The 20,482-nt window shown below is 41.4% G+C and overlaps 1 protein-coding gene across 1 annotated transcript in view; it reads left to right on the forward strand.

The window, feature by feature from the left end:
• The first annotated feature begins 312 nt into the window (after window positions 1–312).
• The window catches only part of KCNH5 (potassium voltage-gated channel subfamily H member 5), a 235,511-nt gene continuing 215,341 nt past the window's right edge, over window positions 313–20,482 (forward strand). Inside the window, exons 1-2 of the mRNA XM_073350736.1 lie at window positions 313–435; window positions 18,342–18,465. Of these exons, the coding sequence (XP_073206837.1) occupies window positions 363–435; window positions 18,342–18,465 (197 nt within the window). The 5' untranslated portion in view covers window positions 313–362. The remainder of the gene's footprint in view (window positions 436–18,341; window positions 18,466–20,482) is intronic.

Below are 20,482 nucleotides of genomic sequence, written 5' to 3' on the forward strand. Positions count from 1 at the left end.
TTCGGGGCCCGCGCCCCACCCGGCTCCCGGCTTGCTCCAGCGCCGCGGGGAGCGGAGCGCGCGCGCTGCTCCCGCCCGGCGGGCTCAGGCTCGCAGGGGGCGAGCTCGCGGGACCATGCTGCCCGGCAGCGGCGGCCCGGCAGGCGCGCAGGCGCAATCTGCCCGGAGCCTGCGGTTCCCGAGCCCGGCGTGCGGCACCGCCACAGCCTGGGCTCCCCCCGCCGCCCGAGCGCTACTACCATGAGCTGCTCCAGCCTCGCCGGAGCGACTCACCGGCACTGGGCGCGAGACACCTCCCCGGCTGCCCCCAGCCGCCACCGCCGCGCCCCTGCCGCTCCAGAGCCCGGCTCTGCAGGCGCAGGATGCCGGGCGGCAAGCGAGGGCTGGTGGCGCCGCAGAACACCTTCCTGGAGAACATCGTCCGGCGCTCCAGCGGTAAGAGCTCTCCCTGCAGGTCACCCCCTGCCCGGCCCGGGGCCGCCTAGGGACGCCCCGCCCGGCACTCGCGGGAGGGGGCCGCTGCCTGGCGGATCGGGACCGGAGCGGGGGAAAGTTAGCTGCCGCTGGGCTAGGTTATCCTCGCAACTTTATGGTGTGCTGGGTGTCGTTAGCCTGGATGCCGCCCGCTAGCCACGGGCATGCTCTTAATCTCCCCCCAGCGATGCTGCTGATCTGCTTTTAATATGTGGCTGGGGAAATAAAACTTAATACCTTTGCTTTTCAAAACAAAACAAAACAAAACAAAAACCAAAACAAATCCCACAAAACCTCTGACCCCCATCAGTGCAATACTGAAGAAGCTCCCCCTGATTATTTGTATCTTCAGCAGGTGAAGGTCAGACAGAAATAAAGCCCCGATTTGTTTAGCAGCTGTCTTTCCTGTTAATTTAAGGAATTTGGTTAATTCCACGGGATGCCTGAAGTTCTTCGGGAGCTTTCGTCATCCGTCATTGGTAACTTTAGCTATCTAGCTAAAAGAGTGTCCCACGCTGACAGCGATAATAGAAATAGACACAGTTGACAAATTAGAGAAGATGCTTTCATTGTGAAATTGTTCAGCTTTCTCATCCTAGCCACCACTTTCTGTTTTGTATTTAATTAAACTGAAAAAGCCTGTGTGTGTATTTCCACTAAAATAGCAAAACATGCTGTTAATTTTCCATAAAAATGATTTCCATAGAGAACATAATTTACCTGTAGCTGTAGAAATCTGATCTATCCAGCATTTGCTGTTCTTCCTCTGGTACCTTTCCCCCCATATCTAGCTTCTTTAGTCCATGCCAACTTTATTATTTTTATTATTATTATTTGCATTTAAATACTTTGAGTTTTTATGAACTAGTTCTGAGAATAAATAATCAAAAACATATTTTGAAACTATCTTCACTATATACTTAATTCATTCTGTGTCTTTAAAAATGGTTCTAATAGGCTCACTTTTTATCTTTCCATTGTTGTTCTGTGGTCTAAAGCTTGTAGAGTTTTGTAGCGCTTTAAAACTAATTTTTATTGCAACCATGCTATTAGGATTTACAGTGACTTGACTGGTGGTAATTCTGTGGCTGTGCAAACATGCCAAGTATTGTCTGCAGTTCCACACCCGCAGACTCCTCGATTATACATATAATTACAGGACTGTTGGTTTTTAAAATTCCATGGCCGTAAAATTATTCATTGCCTCTGGAATCTATTTTACCCTTGCAGTGCATTAGGAGACACAATCAAGAATATCACACATAACCACATAAAAATAATGAAATGGGTGCAGATCATCCCACCAACAAAACACAGATGACACTTTGGGTTAAACCCTGACCACCTGCTTAGTCTTCACTGAGGCAAATTTCTATTGAAGTGAGTGGGAGCTTATATGAATAAAAATGGAAAAAGGACCTCAGAATTTGCCCTATTGATACCAAATGGAGGTTTCTCTTTAGACTACAAAAGTTTAGATCAGCAACATGATGTCTAACACTGACCATTTATGTGCTGCCAATCTCTGCATTAGTCTAGTAACATGAATCAGAAAGATGGGCAGAGGGGAGGAAAGCGATTTAAAAAGTTGCAGAATGTATCGTTAGCATTAATATATTTATCTGAAATCCAGTCCCTTCCATGCCTTCAGTTGAGCTTTGCTAAGTTCATTTCATGTTTCTGCCTGAAGTGGTACGGTGTGTTGGATTTGGCACTGATGTCAGATGAAGACTCTGGAGGCTGATTCTACTCCCATTGAAGTCAGTGGGAATTTTGCCATTGCCATCAATGGGAGCAGAACTGGGACCTAGAAATTGTTGGTCAAAGAATGTTCTTCTTGGTTTTAAAATGTCAGCTTCATAATAAACCAGCAAACATTTTGATCTTTTTCTTCCTCTCGTATTGCCAATATCAAATGCTCTGCTTGGCTGCTGATTCTGTGTCAAGTTCTATAGCGGTAGGATCACGGAAAGCTGGGGTCTTTTGCAATAGTGTACTCACCAGAATTTTAAATGAAAGATTAAATAATGCAGTTGTAGATAGCATTGGATGAATTTATAATTACACTTCACAACAAGATTAAGGAGGTGTAAATAAACATTAGCATCCCATTTTAAAGATGAGTAAACTAAGGCATGGGCAGTTCAATTATTGTGCCCAAGGTTACATGGGAAATGAGTGGCAGGGCTGGCAACAGAACCCTTGATTTCTTGTTCTAATTAGGTCACATGGCTATCCTAATGAAAGTGTAATAAGGCTTTAAGGTACCAAAAAGTATAAAAGTTTAGTAGGTTTTTCTAATTGTATTTTACTTTATTTTCCATGCAATTTAAATTTGACCAAAAATGGGAACATGGGATTTGTCATATGGGATCAAACCACTGATTCCTCTAATCTGCCTCCTCTAGCGGCTGATATCTGATGCTGGAGGAATGCAACAACTCCCCATAATGCACCAAGCCAGTTGTACATTGATGGATGGGTTGGGAATGTCTTCCTAGCTCATGCAGGTAATCAGTTTTATACCCTGAAGCATGAGATTAGATTATCTTTATTTCACTTAATGACTAATGTTGTCATGGTCATAATATTATTCATGTTTTTTGGAAATCAGCAGGACTATTGGATTCCATGACATCTTTCATTAGCAGTGAGTTCTATATTGACTGGGCCAAAATGAATGGCTCTTGAGTGGGTCAAATCCTGCTCCCATAGTCTTGTCTGTAGTCAGTGTAAAGCAAGCAGGATTATACATCCTGTGAAGTAATATTGCTTTGTGTTTATTATATTTGTACTCACAGATTTCAAGTCACTCTTCACTGTCATGGAACAGGGTAAACAAAAAGGGCTTATTTTTTATTATAATCTTTAACATTTTGAATAGCTCAGCCTAGTCCCCTCTAATTTCTTTCTAGGTTAAATAATGCTATTTTTGTTTGTGATTTCTCATCACATTTTAAATCCCATCAGACTTCTTTATGGATATATGTTTTGATTGAACACCTGAACATTTATATATAGAATTACAGTAATTTTATAAAGTTGAAATTCACACTGACTCTGCCTTTTGACAGTGGGAGTTTTGTGCACAGATTGAGTGTGGTAGATAAACCTTGGTGTTAAAAACAGTCATATGGTTGATTTTAACATGAACTGGAAACTTTCTGTTTAGGAAGCTCAAGAACCTTTCCCTTCCCCCAGTTTTGGTTACAAAATAGATTAAACTCAAGAGACATCTCATGAAAAGAGTGAAAATGCATATACAGTACAAAGAAATGTATTGGCCACTGTGTTTCTGTGATCCTATGTTGGAGTGGACTTCCAGAAACCCTTGGTTAAAATTATACCCCCCAGTTGAAAAGTATGGGAAGATTTGGGGTGACCTCCTTTAATTCTGGTGGCATTATACCCCACCTGCTCTGAGTTCTTCTAAATCAGCTTTGCCAGGAGTGACTTTTCATCCTGGAGCTTGTAGAGTACTTTTGAAGAGCCAAATATTTTGCCTTTTGGGCAGCACCAAATTGCTCCATCAGGTAGTTTGAAAAGGATTTCCCAGAGGATGGTAACTCTGGGTCTTTGTTCATCCAGCCACAGCTGATATTGCCTAAGCTAGTCACTCTGCTATACTATCAATGTACTCTGTCAGTACATTTTCCAGGAACAAAACAAAACAAAAAGCCCTTGAAGGGCCTGATCTAAAGCCCACTGAAGTCAATGGGAGTTGTTTAACTGACCTGCTTGTGCTTTGGGCCAGACCTTTTTCTTTTTCCTCCCATGTGTTGTTGCCTTCCCCCTTGCTTATGGTTATAAGAAACTTGAAGTAAATGAGCAAATGAATAGAGTCCCTAGTTCGTTACCCTTTCCCGTTGCAAGTATGCTTGCTTACCCCAGTAAATGAGGTCTCATGTAAACTGAGAGAATTCTGTGTGTATGAGAGCACTGTGTTAGAACACATCACTGATGTTTCGTTTTACCTTTATTAGAATTTGAGGTTTCGAAAAGGACTTTTCTTTTTTAGGGCAAAATCTTCCTCATAGCTCATCACAGTAGTGCATACCTTTGATTTTTTTTTGATTCCCCTAGACGGGCAGAGGTATGCACTACTGTGATGAGCTATGAGGAAGATTTTGCCCTAAAAAAGAAAAGTCCTTTTCGAAACCTCAAATTCTAATAAAGGTAAAACGAAACATCAGTGATGTGTTCTAACACAGTGCTCTCATACACACATGTGAGATGGGACCTGGATCCAGACATCCCCCAGCTTTGATTCCAGAGCTGAAGTTTGCAGCTCGGGTCCATCTCTGTAAGATACGCAGGGAAAGCCAAATGTTAAAGCTGAGCACTAAGTTGAGCTGTGTCAATAAAGAGAGGAGAAATTTGTCTTCGCTGTCCATCTTTTCCTCTTGCATAATTCATCAGTAAAGTCCGAAACCTGTGTTTAGGACACAGTCTGGTTAGCTAGACATGTACAGGTTTGTAACTGGAACTTCTCAGCAGGATGCAATAGAAAGCAAAAGTAGTTTACAGGGGAGCAAGCCTTACTTTAAAGACCAAGAGTTATAATTACCATGATTATTTATTACTTCTCTTGCATTAACATTTAGAGGCCCAATCAGGAGCACGGTTCTGTTGTGCTAGGCATCATACAAATACATATGAATACTTGGGGAGAAAACTTGGCTCCGCTGCAGGAAGTGGGAGTTTTGCCATTGACTTCAGTGAGGCCAGTTTGGTTTCTGCCCTGAAGAACTTACAATTTAATGCCACAATCCTGCAATCAGATCCATAGGGATCTTGTTCCCTGATGAGGCTCTGTGATGTCAGTGGGGTTCCACATATGTGAAAGGAACTGCCCCTTGTAGAACCAGTTGGAAGGTCCGGGGCTAAGAAGACAAGTGACACACAAAGGGGGAGGGGAAAGGTGTACGATCATATATGTAACCTTTTATATACATTTTAAATATTGAAAATGTATATATGTAAATAAGTGTCAGCTCCCCTCTTCTGTCCCTCAAACTAGCCATCAGGAGTTGTCTGATGCCTTATAAGTCTGGCAAGGAAAAAAACTCACAATAATTAAATGGATTTTTGTTTGACCCTGATACAACTGAAGATTCTCTCCATTGTGAAAATTCTTTACAACAAGTTAGTAGAAATACTAGGGCTGAGCACCTTTCACAAGTACCTAAATTCTTAAGCACAAGGGCTATAAACCAGTGGCCAAATTAATTCTTGGTCTAACTCGTTTGGCTACATTGCAGTCAGGTCAGTGATAAACTTGGTCTAATAAGTTTATTATAATTAGTGGATCATTTAGCTTTTGAAATATCCAGATGATTACAACTGGAATTTGATTAAATTCTTGGGTTTCATTTATAAGTCTGCCTGAGGATGGATTTTGAAACTGAATTTATATAGGTTTCAGAGTAACAGCCGTGTTAGTCTGTATTCGCAAAAAGAAAAGGAGTACTTGTGGCACCTTAGAGACTAACCAATTTATTTGAGCATGAGCTTTCGTGAGCTACAGCTCAATTCATCGGATGCATACCGTGGAAACTGCAGAAGACATTATATACACACAGAGACCATGAAACAGGGAGGTATTGTTTCATGGTCTCTGTGTGTATATAATGTCTTCTGCAGTTTCCACGGTATGCATCCGATGAAGTGAGCTGTAGCTCACGAAAGCTCATGCTCAAATAAATTGGTTAGTCTCTAAGGTGCCACAAGTACTCCTTTTCTTTTTGTGAATTTATATAATGATTGCAGTACATTGTTGAGCAGTGCTTTCTCTCCCAGACACCCCCTTCTTGCCCAAGAGACTTCCCTTTGCTGGGCCCGATCCTGAAGCCCTAAGTGCCTGTGACTCCTGTTGAAACCAGGGGGAGTTTTATTTATAGTGTTTTTTTTAAAAATAAACTTAAAATTTGATCATGAAAAATTGATACCAATAGTTTAGAAATGTGTACGTACCATTTTGTTGGTTAAGGGAAGAGAGAGGTTTTTTTACTGATATTTGATTGGCTGGATTACAATGAAGATATCTTTTACGTTTGTAAATACTTTTTCTTTCAAGTTAATGACAGCTGGATGCTGCTCTGGAAAAGGGATTGTTACTTCTATTCAGGGAGAACAGCATTCAGTATATGGCACAAGAGGGCGCTCTAAGTGTTGTTGCATCTACAGAAGGGTGTTTAAATCTGAAAGAAAACAGTAAAATGATATTATTGGCTTTTAGAGTAAACATTTAGTTTGTTGTTGTTACTGGAAGAGCTATATAACCAGCAAGAAATGTAAGAAAGTTAATTGAATGGGAAATACATGTAGTTTGCCTACTTTATCACTGTATTACTTGGTGGCTAGCCAGCATTTAATGACTGAAACAAAGGATTTTTTAAAAATGAATAAAACAGTATTTTCTGTTTGATGGGAGTTTATAAGAGGTAATGTTGTGGGCTAATAATTCTTTCAAGTTAAATTGCATTTCAAGAAACTTGTTTTGACAAAGAAGAGTTATGTGTGGTTTTCACGTACTTGGGAGCTTTTGTGACTGACCGACAATATTTTGAAAGCTAACTGCTTTCAACAGCTATTAGGAACCAATCCTGCAGTCCTGGCTCCCAGTGGGAGGGAATCTCACTGGAGTAAAGGGGAGTTTTTCCTGAGTCAGGATGGTATGATCAGGCTCAGAGTTGGTGTGGAGCTGAGAACAGTACACGTTTGAAATTACAAGACTGATCCGATTAACTTGTGAGCAGTCCCAGTGACTTTATTAAGAGTTTTGATGGAGTCAGGACTGCAGGATTGGGCCCTAATGCCTAGTGTGCATAGCATTTAGCTTTCAAAACATTGTCAATCTTTCTCACAAATTAGAGTGTGAAAATCAGACATTGTTCTCTGTCAAAACAAATTTCTTGAACTATAAATACATTGAGGCTAGTGGGATTACTCACATGGGTAGTTACACGTGTAAGTGTTTTCAGGATTAGGTCCTATGTACAACTAAAATTATGGGCCAAGATTTTCCAAACAAGGAGTCTAAAGTTGGGATCCTAAATCCATATTTAGGATCTTGCCTGATTTTCAAGAGTGCTACACACCCAACAGCTCCCTTTGCTTTTAATGGGAGAGGCTGGATGCTCAGCACTGATGAAAAGTAGGTAGGTACCAAGAAGGCCCTGGTCCTGCAAATCTGTTCTTAACTTTATACCCATTAATAGTCTCATTTACGTTAGTAGGATGCTTATATGCATAAAATTAAACATGTTTTTGCTGAATCCGCCTTAACTATGGATCTAAGATCCTAAATTTAGGCTCCTATTTTTGAAAATCTTGGCCCTGGGATACAATATTTTGTAGCACTATAAATGGCAGAGGAGTGTTTTTTTTTTTTGTTTTCCTCCAGGTTTTACTCTCTCGTTAATTACCGTGTAAACACTTACCTTAGTGGTATAAGATGGTATAAAAGCTTTCCATTTCTTATATAACTTCCAAACACCTTCACTTTCAGCTTCTGCAGATTCCATAATACTTTCAGATAAGTGGCGATTAGCAGCAAATTAGTATTTATTTTTGAAATAGACATTTTCACACAAAGTGGACCAGATCCTGCTTGCCTTCCTCTTATGAGATTCCCTTTGGATGTAATGGGACTACCCAGGTAAACAAGGCAGGCTGGATTTGGTCCAATTGCAGTGCGCATAATTTTAATAGAGAACTGACTCACTGGTCATTTTATGGGTAGTTTGTTGGTATCTGTGACAGGTTTGAACTAATTTAACTCTGTGGTAATTCATTTCGGCTGTGTCTACACTACAGCCTATGTCGGCAAAACTTATGTCGCTCAGGGTGTGAATATTCCACTCTCCTGAGCGACATAAGTTACACTGATGTAAGTGTTCGTGTGCACAAAGTACTCTCCTGCTGACATAATTTATCCCGCGTGCAGAGGTGGGTTTTTTTATGCTGACAGCATAGAGCATCTTCACCACACGTGCCTCTGCAGTGCTGTACGTATAGACATGTCCTTAGAAGGCATGCAGTGTAAAACTTGTGGCCATCATGCAATAAAATAGCATTGCAGACAAGCAATGGGGACAACCTGTTGTCTTTATTGATGTAAACCCCCATTGAGGTAGGTGGGAGTTTTGCCTCAGTAAAGAGTGAAGGATCAGAACATCCATGAGACTAGGCCTGTTGTATAGCAACCAGTTTAACTTTTGAATTTTTGGACAATAAGTTAAATGCAGATTATAACGTTTTTCTTTTAGTGTTTGCCTTGGAAATTGCTGACAACTGCCATGCTCATAGTTGTCCTACAAACTACAGGTACATGGTGATAAAACAGTGAAACATATATTTGTGTACCCAATTTTATCATTTTTGATGAGCAGCTTTTTGGCTTGTAGCGCAATGGTGAACCAATCGTGAGTTGCTCCTCAGTTTGCTATTGTAATATAAATATTAACAACAGTAATAGTACAAATAAATATCTGAAGCAGGAAGATGTTCTGTGATGAATCTGTCAAGCAGATCTCAAGGGCTAGGTTTGGATGAATTTGAAAAGACTGACATGATTCTACATATTTAAAAGGCACGAGAAAAAAAAACCACTTTATTAGAAAATGTAGAACGCCCTTTACAGTACAGATTAAGAATGTCATAAGGAGGTTTGTGGTATCAATGTAATGGCTCATTTACACCACCAGGCCCAAGCTTGGCCCCCTGGTTCTGCAAACTGTTCCACATGGGAAGACTGCTACACATGCACAGAGTCCCCTTGGCTTTAGTGGGGCTCTTCCCATGCAGGTCAGCTTGCAGGATCAGGATTTTCTATTGCATTCTGTATGGTTGTGTGCCGTGCTGTGAGTGTGTAGCTGGATCCATTGACTAAATTCAGTAGAATATCATTATTTGTCTGTGTCAGGGCTTGATTAGATTGGCTAAAAGGAAATCAAATATAAAGGGGGGAATCTGAAAAGTTTTTTTATTTTGTACAGTCTCATGAGTTTTCCGAGAGGAGGTAGTGAAGATTGCATGGATATGCTGATATCGGTTTAGTTATTGGGACAGTTGATTGACAGTCACGTAAGTGGTTTGGGATTCTCATAAGAGAGTTAAGAAGCAAGCCAAAGTTGAAACCAAATTCCAGGCATTTTCACACAGCCTGTCAGTTCCTGGCTGCGCTCAGTCTGGATTGGAAGTGCCGTGCTTGTAAAATTGATTTGGATAATAAATCTATTCAGATGGGAAGATGTGTTTTTTCTTTTCTTATTTTTTCCTATTTTTTATTTCTGGTTGTGTTACTGTGTCTTTGATTTTGTATATCTCCTCCTTCCAACATAGTTGTTTGGTTCCTTAAAAGATTAGTTGCATATTCTCCTGGGAGGAGATGTAAATATGAAATGATGGTTTTTACAAATTGTACTTGAGTATTTCTAAGACAAGACTAAGCAGAGATGATGGTCTTCACTTGGCTAAACACATCTCCTAGAGTGATTTAGCTGTTCTTGCTTTTCCATCATTATGTAACATGTATTTTTACACTGCTTTGGGCATTTTGTTGTTAAAAAAAAAATTACTTGAACATTGTGCTCATTTTTTAAAAACAAGGTTCCCAGGTTCAGAACAAAGCTGAACATTAGCCATTGTGAGATTGTGTAGATAATATTAAAGGTTTGGTGCTGTACTACATAGTCCCCTACCTTTTTATATGAAGGAGCTTATGTGCAAAATAGAAGCACGAGAAACTTAAAATATATTTGATTTGTACAAGAAACAGTGCTAGCAAAAGGTAGAATATTTGCTAACTGTGTTCATTCAGTAGTACAGATGCTTGCCATCTGTATTAAAGTTTGTAAATATGAGAGTAATGTTAGCTCATTAAAAGGGCTGCTGACCCTTCTGAGATGCTAGGAACTCTTTCTGAGGCAGGCATATCCAATGCCTGAGACCTGCACTCCTGTTCTCCTATAGACATCAGTGTTTTAGAAGTATCTATTAAAGGAATATATATATCCTACAGAACTTTGCTTCAGGCATTCTGCAGCACACCAACAAGATGGAGGTGGGAAAAATGCCTGGTGGACCCAGTGCCATCAGACAAGCTTAGAAATCATAAAAATTGACTTTTCTCAAAGGAGATGTAAAATGAAAGTGCATTTTAGGCACATCAATTAAATTCAAGCAAGAGGGAATACACTAATAGATATTTTAACTTAATAATTGTGGAAGTTTTAAAGTTAGCTGCATGTGAATCTTTTCAAATAATGATTTATTGCCAGTTAGCTAGTTGGGAAATTCTCGGCTCCTACATTCCTATGTTGGATTAGAGTCTATCACATCTAGTATCTGGTGGTCAGCAATGGCCAATATTGAATGGTCCCGATGTAAGTGCTCCCCACTTCTCTACCTCCTCCGTAATGTGCCTGGGAAGTTGTGCATTGCTGTACGTGGAAGGAAAATATATTCTTTTCTGAGCTATACCATGCAGCACTTAGTTTACATGAGTGTAAATTACCCATATTTAATCCAGGATTTATTTACTTGTACCCTCCTACCATCCAGAACTTCTGAACTCTTTTATAGCTCATAAAATAATTCAGTTCTTTTAAAAGCTAGTGTGTACTGGACAGCTTGCCTCTCCTGTGGCAATTAATTCCATAGGCTGACTACATGCTGTGGTCCTGATCCTACTGTCTTAGCTCATCTGAGTAACCTCATGCTGTGCAAGGAATTGTTTTATTAGTTTGTACAGGAAAGTTATAGGGTTAAATTTTGGTTTTAAATTTTTTTAGGTAAATATAACCTGTGTAAAATATTAGTACCAAATACAGAGGTAGATGTAAGTGTTTCTGTATTTTTTTTTTCCCTTTATTGTAGGGCTCTTGTCGTTCTAATTATATATGTATATATTAGTTTACCGCATGTGCTAATTTTATTGATTCATCTAATTAAAACCAACACTAAGAAACACTAAAATTAAAATTTCCCAAACTCTACAAAACTAAAATAAATATAAATTCATCTAAGAACACAGTTTGTACCAAGTGGGGATTGAATGCCCCACTAAACTTCTGGTACATAGGTGTGTGTGTGTGTACAGTCATAATCTTTTAATCGCTGGACTCTCAGTCCATTGGAGTTGACACGGGCGCACTGGCAGAAAGAGGAAAACTGCCTAAGGAGGTAACCAGAATACTGCCTCACTCTGCTTATCGAAGTAGTCTGAAGTTTTATCACTACCCAAATGTTAGCAGAGGCAAAAAATGCCTTCTTTCATTGCCAGCGTCCTGGGAAATGCTTCTTGGACAATGTTCTAGCCACAGTGCTCAATGGCCCTTGGCTATATGGAACAACCTGTCAGAGGAGATTAGAATGAACCCAAAGTTGACTCAGATTTGAACGTGAAGCACAACACAGTACTAGTTTTGACCAAAGCTGTCCTGCAAGTGCTGACCATTCCTTAGGTAGGTAGGTTGTATAATTTTGTAACTAGGCCAAATAGGCAGTGGCTGATTAGCCACTGGGCTGACGAGGCCCGGGCCCTGCGGCCCCAGCCAACTGGGGGGCCCTGGAATAAATCTGCCGCCAGATGCTGTAAGCCCAGAGCCCTGGCTGCCAGGTGGGTGGGACTGGGGAAGCCCCCACATCCCGACCCTGCTCCACTGCAGCAGCGCCAGGCGGGGGAAGCCCTCGTGCCCTGACCCCCTTCCCCAGCAGCAGCACTGGGCAGATAGGTCAGGGGAAGCCCCCCTCCAATGGCCCCCGACCACAGAAGAAGCCACGGGATGGGGAAGCCCCAGCGCCTTCCCTCCCCACCTGTCCCTGGCTAGGGTGACCAGATGTCCCAATTTTAAAGGGACAGTCCCAATTTTGGGCTCTTTTTCTTAAATAGGCTCCTATTACCCCCTACCCCCTGTCCCAATTTTCACACTTGCTGTCTGGTCACCCTATCCCTGGCAGAAGCCACAGGGTAGCAGGGGAAGCTCCCACGCCTGACCCCACTCTCCAGCAGAAGCGCCAGGCGGGAAAGGCGGGACAAGCCCCAGTACCCTGGCCCTGATCTCCTGCAGAAATGCGGGCATTGGTGGGTGAAGACCCAGCACTCAGACCCCTGCGGTGGACCCCGTGGTGCAGGGACAGAGCTTCTCCTGTCTTGGGGCTGCAGTGGGGATGGTGGAGAAAGGAGCAAAAGGGGTTGCGGGGCTGCAGTGGGGGGGTGGAACGCGGAGGATCCTGGGTGGAACAGGGATGGGCCCTGCCTGCAGGGAAGGGGCAGAAAGGGGTGGGGCTGCAGGCGGAAAGAGTGGAACAGGGTCGGCTGCAGGTGGAAGGGATGGGGAGGGGCTCCCCACTTGCTCTGGTCCAGGGTCCCAGGAAACCTTAATCTGCCTCAGCAAATAGGTAACTTTCGTCCCAGACTCGCCGTTAGGACCAAACCTTGCTCATAGTCATTGCAGAAACCTAAATGTTCGCCCACAATTAGATATCTCAGACAATGTGATCCAAAGCTGTCACATCTCAAACCAGGCAAAACCCCCATAAACTGCTATACTGTACCCTCTGTTAAGTTATGTCTATTGTTACCAAGAGGTTAGATTTCAAAAAAATAAAAGGGGGTGCAAAAATTCAAAACATTGCATAGTATACTAGCAGTTAAAACAGAGGGTTAAGAGCAAGGACTCCTGGGTGCAATCTCTGCCAGAGTTTTGGGGTGCGACCTTGTGCAGGTCACTCAAACCAGTGCATAATTCATTAATACTCCTCTCTGCATAAAGTGGAGGTGTATTATATTTCTATGTCCTAAGTACTTCATCTCTTGATACTAGAAGACATGTCAGTGCCCTTTTCCTGCTGTTTGCAGGAAGATTCATTTAATTTACAGATGCTTGGAGCGGGTCCTATCTTTGTATTCAGAACTGTTGAAAGACCTTTGCACAGGCCCCTATGGTATTTTTAGAATGTGTGTGAAGAAAAAAATTATATGGGACAGGTTAGTCGATGATTGGCGTTGTTTCCAGCACTGACTAGGGGCAGCTAACCCTGCTTTATGTGTAGAAGCTCTGGTGTTTAGCAAAAAACTGTTTAGAGTTTTATTCTGGCAAAATCGCAGTGGTAATGTAAAAATTGTCAAACACAGCTTTGATGGAGAAAACAACTCTATCAGCAATCAAATGGGGGGAAAAAGACAGGTTGGTGTTATACACATGCATTAATGTGGTTATGATATAAGAAGACTCAGGATGTCATTACTAAATCAGCATTTTTCAGATTGCATTTATAAACTTTTATACACTGATCCCCTGGTATATCTATGGGCTCTTTCCTTTGTCAAAGTTTTAAAGAGAAGAAGCTAAATACACAAAGCAAGAGACTTGTATATTTGTTTGTCTTTGGCGTGATGCTTGTTACAATGATCATTGTACTAAATTTAGCCTCTTGCTAAATATTTGCATTTTTTGTTTAATTTTTGTGTTTTTCATGAAAAATCAATAAAGCAAAAACAAAACAATAACCCAAAGTCAGTGCTGCTTTCCTATCTCCCATGAGTTTGGTCAGGCTTTGTTAATTAATGCTTTCGAGCACTATGCAATCCTGATATGTAAGCCGCTATAAAAGTGCAAAAATATAATATCAGGCATGCCATATGTCTGCTCTTGGCTGTGACGTGCCTCTTACACTGTGTACATTGTGTTCTGAAACAGTTACATAACAGGAATATAGGATCAAGATTATCTCTGTCACAAATGATAAGACTACATATCTATGTAATCTTTTTATTGGTTTATGAATCTCAGGTCCTCCGGGGTGTGTCACATATCCACATGATATCCCTGAATGATTTTGTGTTTGGATATCTGATTCTACTGAAAGATGTATACAATAGAAATGTCAGCCAGTCAGTTCACTTCTGGTGAATGGAGGACTCTCCTGTTTTCATATAAGGTGTTTCTTACTTCTAAGTGTCTAGAACATCTGAGGGAAGATAGTTATAGAAAATGAGTATACTGAGTGTGTGCAAAATCAATCCTGTTTTTGATTCAACACTCATGTAATACTTGTAGATTCACACAGTCTCTCCCAAGTAGGATTTTCCTCTCATGGGAACGTTAAAGTCCTGCACCAACTCTGAACTGTGCACATCTTCCAGCCCACTTGAGAGGAGTTAATTGGGGTGAATGTTGTAAAGACTATTCAGTAGTTCTAATCGGGGAGAGGGGGTTGGCTGATATGCAGATGCACTGGATAAAATTAAAAACTGTCGTATGGGAACAGTCGTGTTCAGAATTGGAAACAACGGGGGGTGTTACTAATGGATAAGGTTCCATTAGTGCTGCAGTAGGGCTGCCAAAATAAAACAGTGGTGCGGAAAAGAACTCTGGTCACGTCTCCAAAGTATGAACATCTCTTTTACAGTCACTCATCACGGTCCTGGGATGTTGTTTTTTTGTGCTTCCCATGCAGTTCTTTAATCCCTTTTTACAGCCTCAGCAATTACTGATGCACACACTTGTTACACCCACCTAAATGTCCTGGGTTCAAAAGTTGAACTCGCATCCAGACAGTACTGGACTAGTGTTCTGCTTAGACACACTCTCTCTCTCAGAGAAGAAAGTCCAATTAGAAAGTAGTGGGGAAATGGTGCAGAGAGGGTAACAAACAGGGATACACTGTGTAGAAAGTAGAGGGAAGAGGAAAAAAATACCTAGAGTATCAGTACAGTGGGTGAAATCTTAGCTCTCTTGAAGTCAATGGCAAAGCTTCCATTGTCATCTGATATTATGTATTTATTTATTTGTATTGTGGTATACGTAGAAGCTCCAATCATGGACCTGGGTCACTTGCTTCCCTTTAGGTAGAAAAACAAGCTTAAAAAATATTGACTCCCTCTTGGGATAAAAAAGATCTGTGGGTGAACTCAGACTAATTATACGACTCTAAAAAGGTTGAAGTTCACGAAATCCAAACCTCTACCCTTACATCATTCTGTCTTTATTAGATTTTCACAAGGAAAAATATTTATCTTCAGATTTTTTTCCCCCCTAAATTCAAGTTTGTAAAGTATGTGAGAGAGATGTATGTAGAAACTCAAAAATTTTGCAATATACTTCCATGTTCAATAGAATAGTATTTGAATTATATACTCTACATTCAAGCCTCTAAACCATAGGAAAGAGTTCAGTGTAGAACCTATAAAAATACAAATTATCGCTCTGATATGAAAGTAAGGTAAATAGATCAAATAAACAAAAGCAGTAGGCATAATTATCCTTCCACTATTATAATGATAGCTGCTAAAAATTCTCCTCTAGACCTTTTTTGGACAATATTTGTGCTGAGAGGAAGATACCTGTATCATCACTGAGTTTGTACATTAGAGACTTTTAATGGCTACATTTCATTAGCTTTTTTGCACCACTCCAGTGGTGAAAGTTACTGGATAGCTCCATAGCTACAGTAAAAACACATTTACACAATGCTCAAAGATGACCCTGGATCATAAATGGAGAACCTCTGTTTTAGGCTATAGGGAGAACATTGTTACAGGAACAATATTAGAAATGTTTGCATTGCTGATGAGCATATAACACTCAGTACAGCTGAAGAAAATGGATACTTCCTGCTTCAGAAACACCTTGCTAGAAGGAGCTTTGGAGGAACAACGTTCCAAACTGGTTATTTTAGGACTAGCTCCTAATATGTTTGTGCCAATCCATCTGTATGAGCTGTAGGTGCTGACTAAAAGAACAGGTGATTGAAGCGATATTTAAACATGCGGTCAGCCTCCTGAAAGTACTCCCGGCAAATATTAGCATATTTACAGGAACTGATATAGGCTGATAGAATTAACGAGAGCCAGCACCTCCTGTTATGTCATAAAATAGACATTTCCAGTCTATATCTACAATGCTGTTTTCTTTTCTCATCTCAGCCTTGAATTTTTTACTTTTCTTGCTTCCCATCACTATATTAGAGTTCCATTCATCTTCTCTATTATCTGCCATTAATTATAGGCGTGATATCATAGAATCATAGAATATCAGGGTTGGAAGGGATCTCAGGAGGTCATCTAGTCCAACCCCCTGCTCAAAGCAGGACCAATCCCCAATTAAATCATCCCAGCCAGGGCTTTGTCAAGCCTGACCTTAAAAACTTCTAAGGAAGGAGATTCTACCACTTCCCTAGGTAACGCATTCCAGTGTTTCACCACCCTCCTAGTGAAAAAGTTTTTCCTAATATCCAACCTAAACCTCCCCCACTGCAACTTGAGACCATTACTCCTTGTCCTGTCCTCTTCTACCACTGAGAATAGTCTAGAACCATCCTCTCTGGAACCACCTCTCAGGTAGTTGAAAGCAGCTATCAAATCCCCCCTCATTCTTCTCTTCTGCAGACTAAACAATCCCAGTTCCCTCAGCCTCTCCTCATAAGTCATGTGTTCCAGACCCCTCATCATTTTTGTTGCCCTTCTCTGGACTCTCTCCAATTTATCCACATCCTTCTTGTAGTGTGGGGCCCAAAACTGGACACAGTACTCCAGATGAGGCCTCACCAATGTCGAATAGAGGGGGACGATCACGTCCCTCAATCTGCTCACTATGCCCCTACTTATACATCCCAAAATGCCATTGGCCTTCTTGGCAACAAGGGCACACTGCTGACTCATATCCAGCTTCTCGTCCACTGTCACCCCTAGGTCCTTTTCCGCAGAACTGCTGCCTAGTCATTCAGTCCCTAGTCTGTAGCTGTGCATTGGGTTCTTCCGTCCTAAGTGCAGGGTCCTGCACTTATCCTTATTGAACCTCATCAGATTTCTTTTGGCCCAATCCTCCAATTTGTCTAGGTCCCTCTGTATCCTATCCCTGCCCTCCAGCGTATCTACCACTCCTCCCAGTTTAGTATCATCCGCAGACTTGCTGAGGGTGCAATCCACACCATCCTCCAGATCATTTATGAAGATATTGAACAAAACTGGCCCCAGGACCGACCCCTGGGGCACTCCACTTGACACCAGCTGCCAACTAGACATGGAGCCATTGATCACTACCCGTTGAGCCCGACAATCTAGCCAACTTTCTCCCCACCTTATAGTGCATTCATCCAGCCCATACTTCTTTAACTTGCTGACAAGAATACTGTGGGAGACCGTGTCAAAAGCTTTGCTAAAGTCAAGAAACAATACATCCACTGCTTTCCCTTCATCCACAGAACCAGTAATCTCATCATAGAAGGCGATTAGATTAGTGAGGCATGACCTTCCTTTGGTGAACCCATGCTGACTGTTCCTGATCACTTTCCTCTCATGTAAGCACATATAGCACAGTGCATAGCTGTGCAAATTTCTCTCTGTGTGTTGGTGGCCATCCTCCACCCCAGAGGTGGCTGCCTCTGAATAGTTGTGTGAAAGACTTTGGGAACTGTGAAAAGTCCAGTATTTTATTTGTCTTATTATGTAACATGCCTGTCATCAGTGCTAGGCACACTGACCATTTAACACATAAATAAACAATTTATAATGTAGTTTAGGGTTGATATCAAGGCACAATATCCTGATCAGATGTTGATAATAGGTGATTCTTAAACAATTCATACAGTAAATTCTAAGAGCTGTACTTGTTTTAGTACTTTTAGGTGAAAGAAGCTTCAAACCATTTTAGAAACAAATCCTGTCCAATCAAATGTAACTTTTCATTTTATCATGCCATATCCTTTCTTTAGATTCTTTAATTGGTTATCTGTTAAACTCCTATCCGATTGATATTATCAATATGAATAACTGTCTGCAATTGGTTTATAACACAAGGATTATTTAAACTTACATGGTGGTTAACTACAAATCTTCCTCTCTTTTTTTTTCTTTTTAGAATCAAGTTTTTTACTGGGAAATGCCCAGATTGTGGACTGGCCTGTAGTTTATAGTAATGACGGTTTTTGTAAACTCTCTGGATATCATCGAGCTGACGTCATGCAGAAGAGTAGCACTTGCAGGTATGTAACCTCTGTATATTTACAAATTATTTATGTTGAGTGAAAATTAGGACTCTGCTAAAATGTTTAAATGATCTTGAAAGCCTTAATTTAAAAATGATCTGTTAAAAGTTTGTAATTTTACAAACAAACTATTTAAGGTACCAATGCAGTCAATAGAATTTATAACTCTAAAGGTTGGATCCTACACAGTGCTGAGCACCTTGTCTCTGATACAGCAAAGCACTTAAACATGTGGTTAACTGTATGCATGAGTAGTTCCACTGAAGTCAATAGATCCACTGAAGTCAATGGAACTAATCCAGTGCTTTAAGTTTAGTACACGCTTAGGTGCTTTTGCTGTATCAGGGCCAGACTGCTCAGCATGTTGTAGGATTGAGCCATAAATGAAATGATTCTGATGATAATATAGATTTGTTTTTAGTTTATAAAATTTACCAATGAATATATTTTCTGCCATCCATATTCTGAAAACAAGCTAGTTCTTCCTTTTAATTAGCTGCCAGGTCCTGAGTTGTGGGATTTGTGACTTGCCTTGTAATGGCTGTTGATGGTATAAACATTCTGAGCAGTGCAGGAATGAAGAAAAATCTTCAGTGGAAAAGGAAAATTTTAGAAACTCTGGGCTAGGTTCTCCTTTGCCTTGGATTGCACCTGATTTACACCAGTATTAGCAAGGTTACAATTGGGCACTGTAATGAATTTGAAAGAGAGGTGCAGACATGGTAGGATATTTAAAAATTTGGTTTCAGTCCACACAAGTGGAAGATTTTTTACTAGTTTCACTCTAATTGACTCGCAAGAGGCCTACCCCCATGAGCACACTGAGGTGGAAACTGCACTCTCTGTCACCATCGGGGCAGCTATCCCTCAGAGCAGGTGGATGTACTGTCACCCCTTGTCTGGTGGTCTGTCAGGAGAGGACAATTTTAATTTATGGCTGGGCATCCATCCTAGCCTCCTCAACTGAGTGCCTGGGAGATGTTCTGGGAGATCACTGAATCCCTGGGAGATGCTTTCTTTGGCCTGGGTTAACCAACTCCAAGGTTCATAGAGAATATGCATCAAGAATCCTGGCAGAGCGGCTGCTACCCGGGGCCCACACCTGGTTACACTGCTGGTAACTGAAGCAACGCAGGGAGCAAATCTGACTCTATATATGCAGCACGTTAACTACCATTCCATTTTCACCAAGAGGCAACAAGCACATTGCTAATGGGAAAACATAATGACTTATGAGGAGAGGCTGAGGGAACTGGGATTGTTTAGTCTGCAGAAGAGAAGAACGAGGGGGGATTTGATAGCTGCTTTCAACTACCTGAAAGGGGGTTCCAAAGAGGATGGATCTAGACTGCTCTCAGGGGTAGCTGATGACAGAACAAGGAGTAATGGTCTCAAGTTGCAGTGGGGGAGGTTTAGGTTGGATATTAGGAAAAACTTTTTCACTGGCAGGGTGGTGAAGCACTGGAATGTGTTACCTAGGGAGATCATAGAATCATAGAATATCACGGTTGGAAGGGACCTCAGGAGGTCATCAAGTCCAACCCCCTGCTCAAAGCAGGACCGATCCCCAACTAAATCATCCCAGCCAGGGCTTTGTCAAGCCTGACCTTAAAAACTTCTAAGGAAGGAGATTCCACCACCAAAGCCCTGGCTGGGATGATTTAGTTGGGGATCGGTCCTGCTTTGAGCGGGGGGTGGGACTAGATGACCTCCTGAGGTCCCTTCCAACCCTGATATTCTGTGATTCTATGGAAACATAGCCTGCTCTGCTTTTCTCTATGGAGGAGGAGGAGGGGAACCTTTGGAATCCAAGATTCCTGAAAGTATGCAGGCTTCCTATAGCAGACAATGATATAGGAACAAGATTGCGATGTCACTGTACAATATTGAACACAGGCAATAGCAACCAAGTTTACAAACTCATGGGGGCTAATGGAGACAACCTCATCACAGCCATCCCAGATGCACTGATAGAATTGCCCTGTTGCACTCCCGTGATCGCATCTACAGTTTC

This window comes from Lepidochelys kempii, chromosome 6 (assembly GCF_965140285.1).
Source record: "Lepidochelys kempii isolate rLepKem1 chromosome 6, rLepKem1.hap1, whole genome shotgun sequence".
Taxonomy (NCBI): domain Eukaryota; kingdom Metazoa; phylum Chordata; order Testudines; family Cheloniidae; genus Lepidochelys; species Lepidochelys kempii.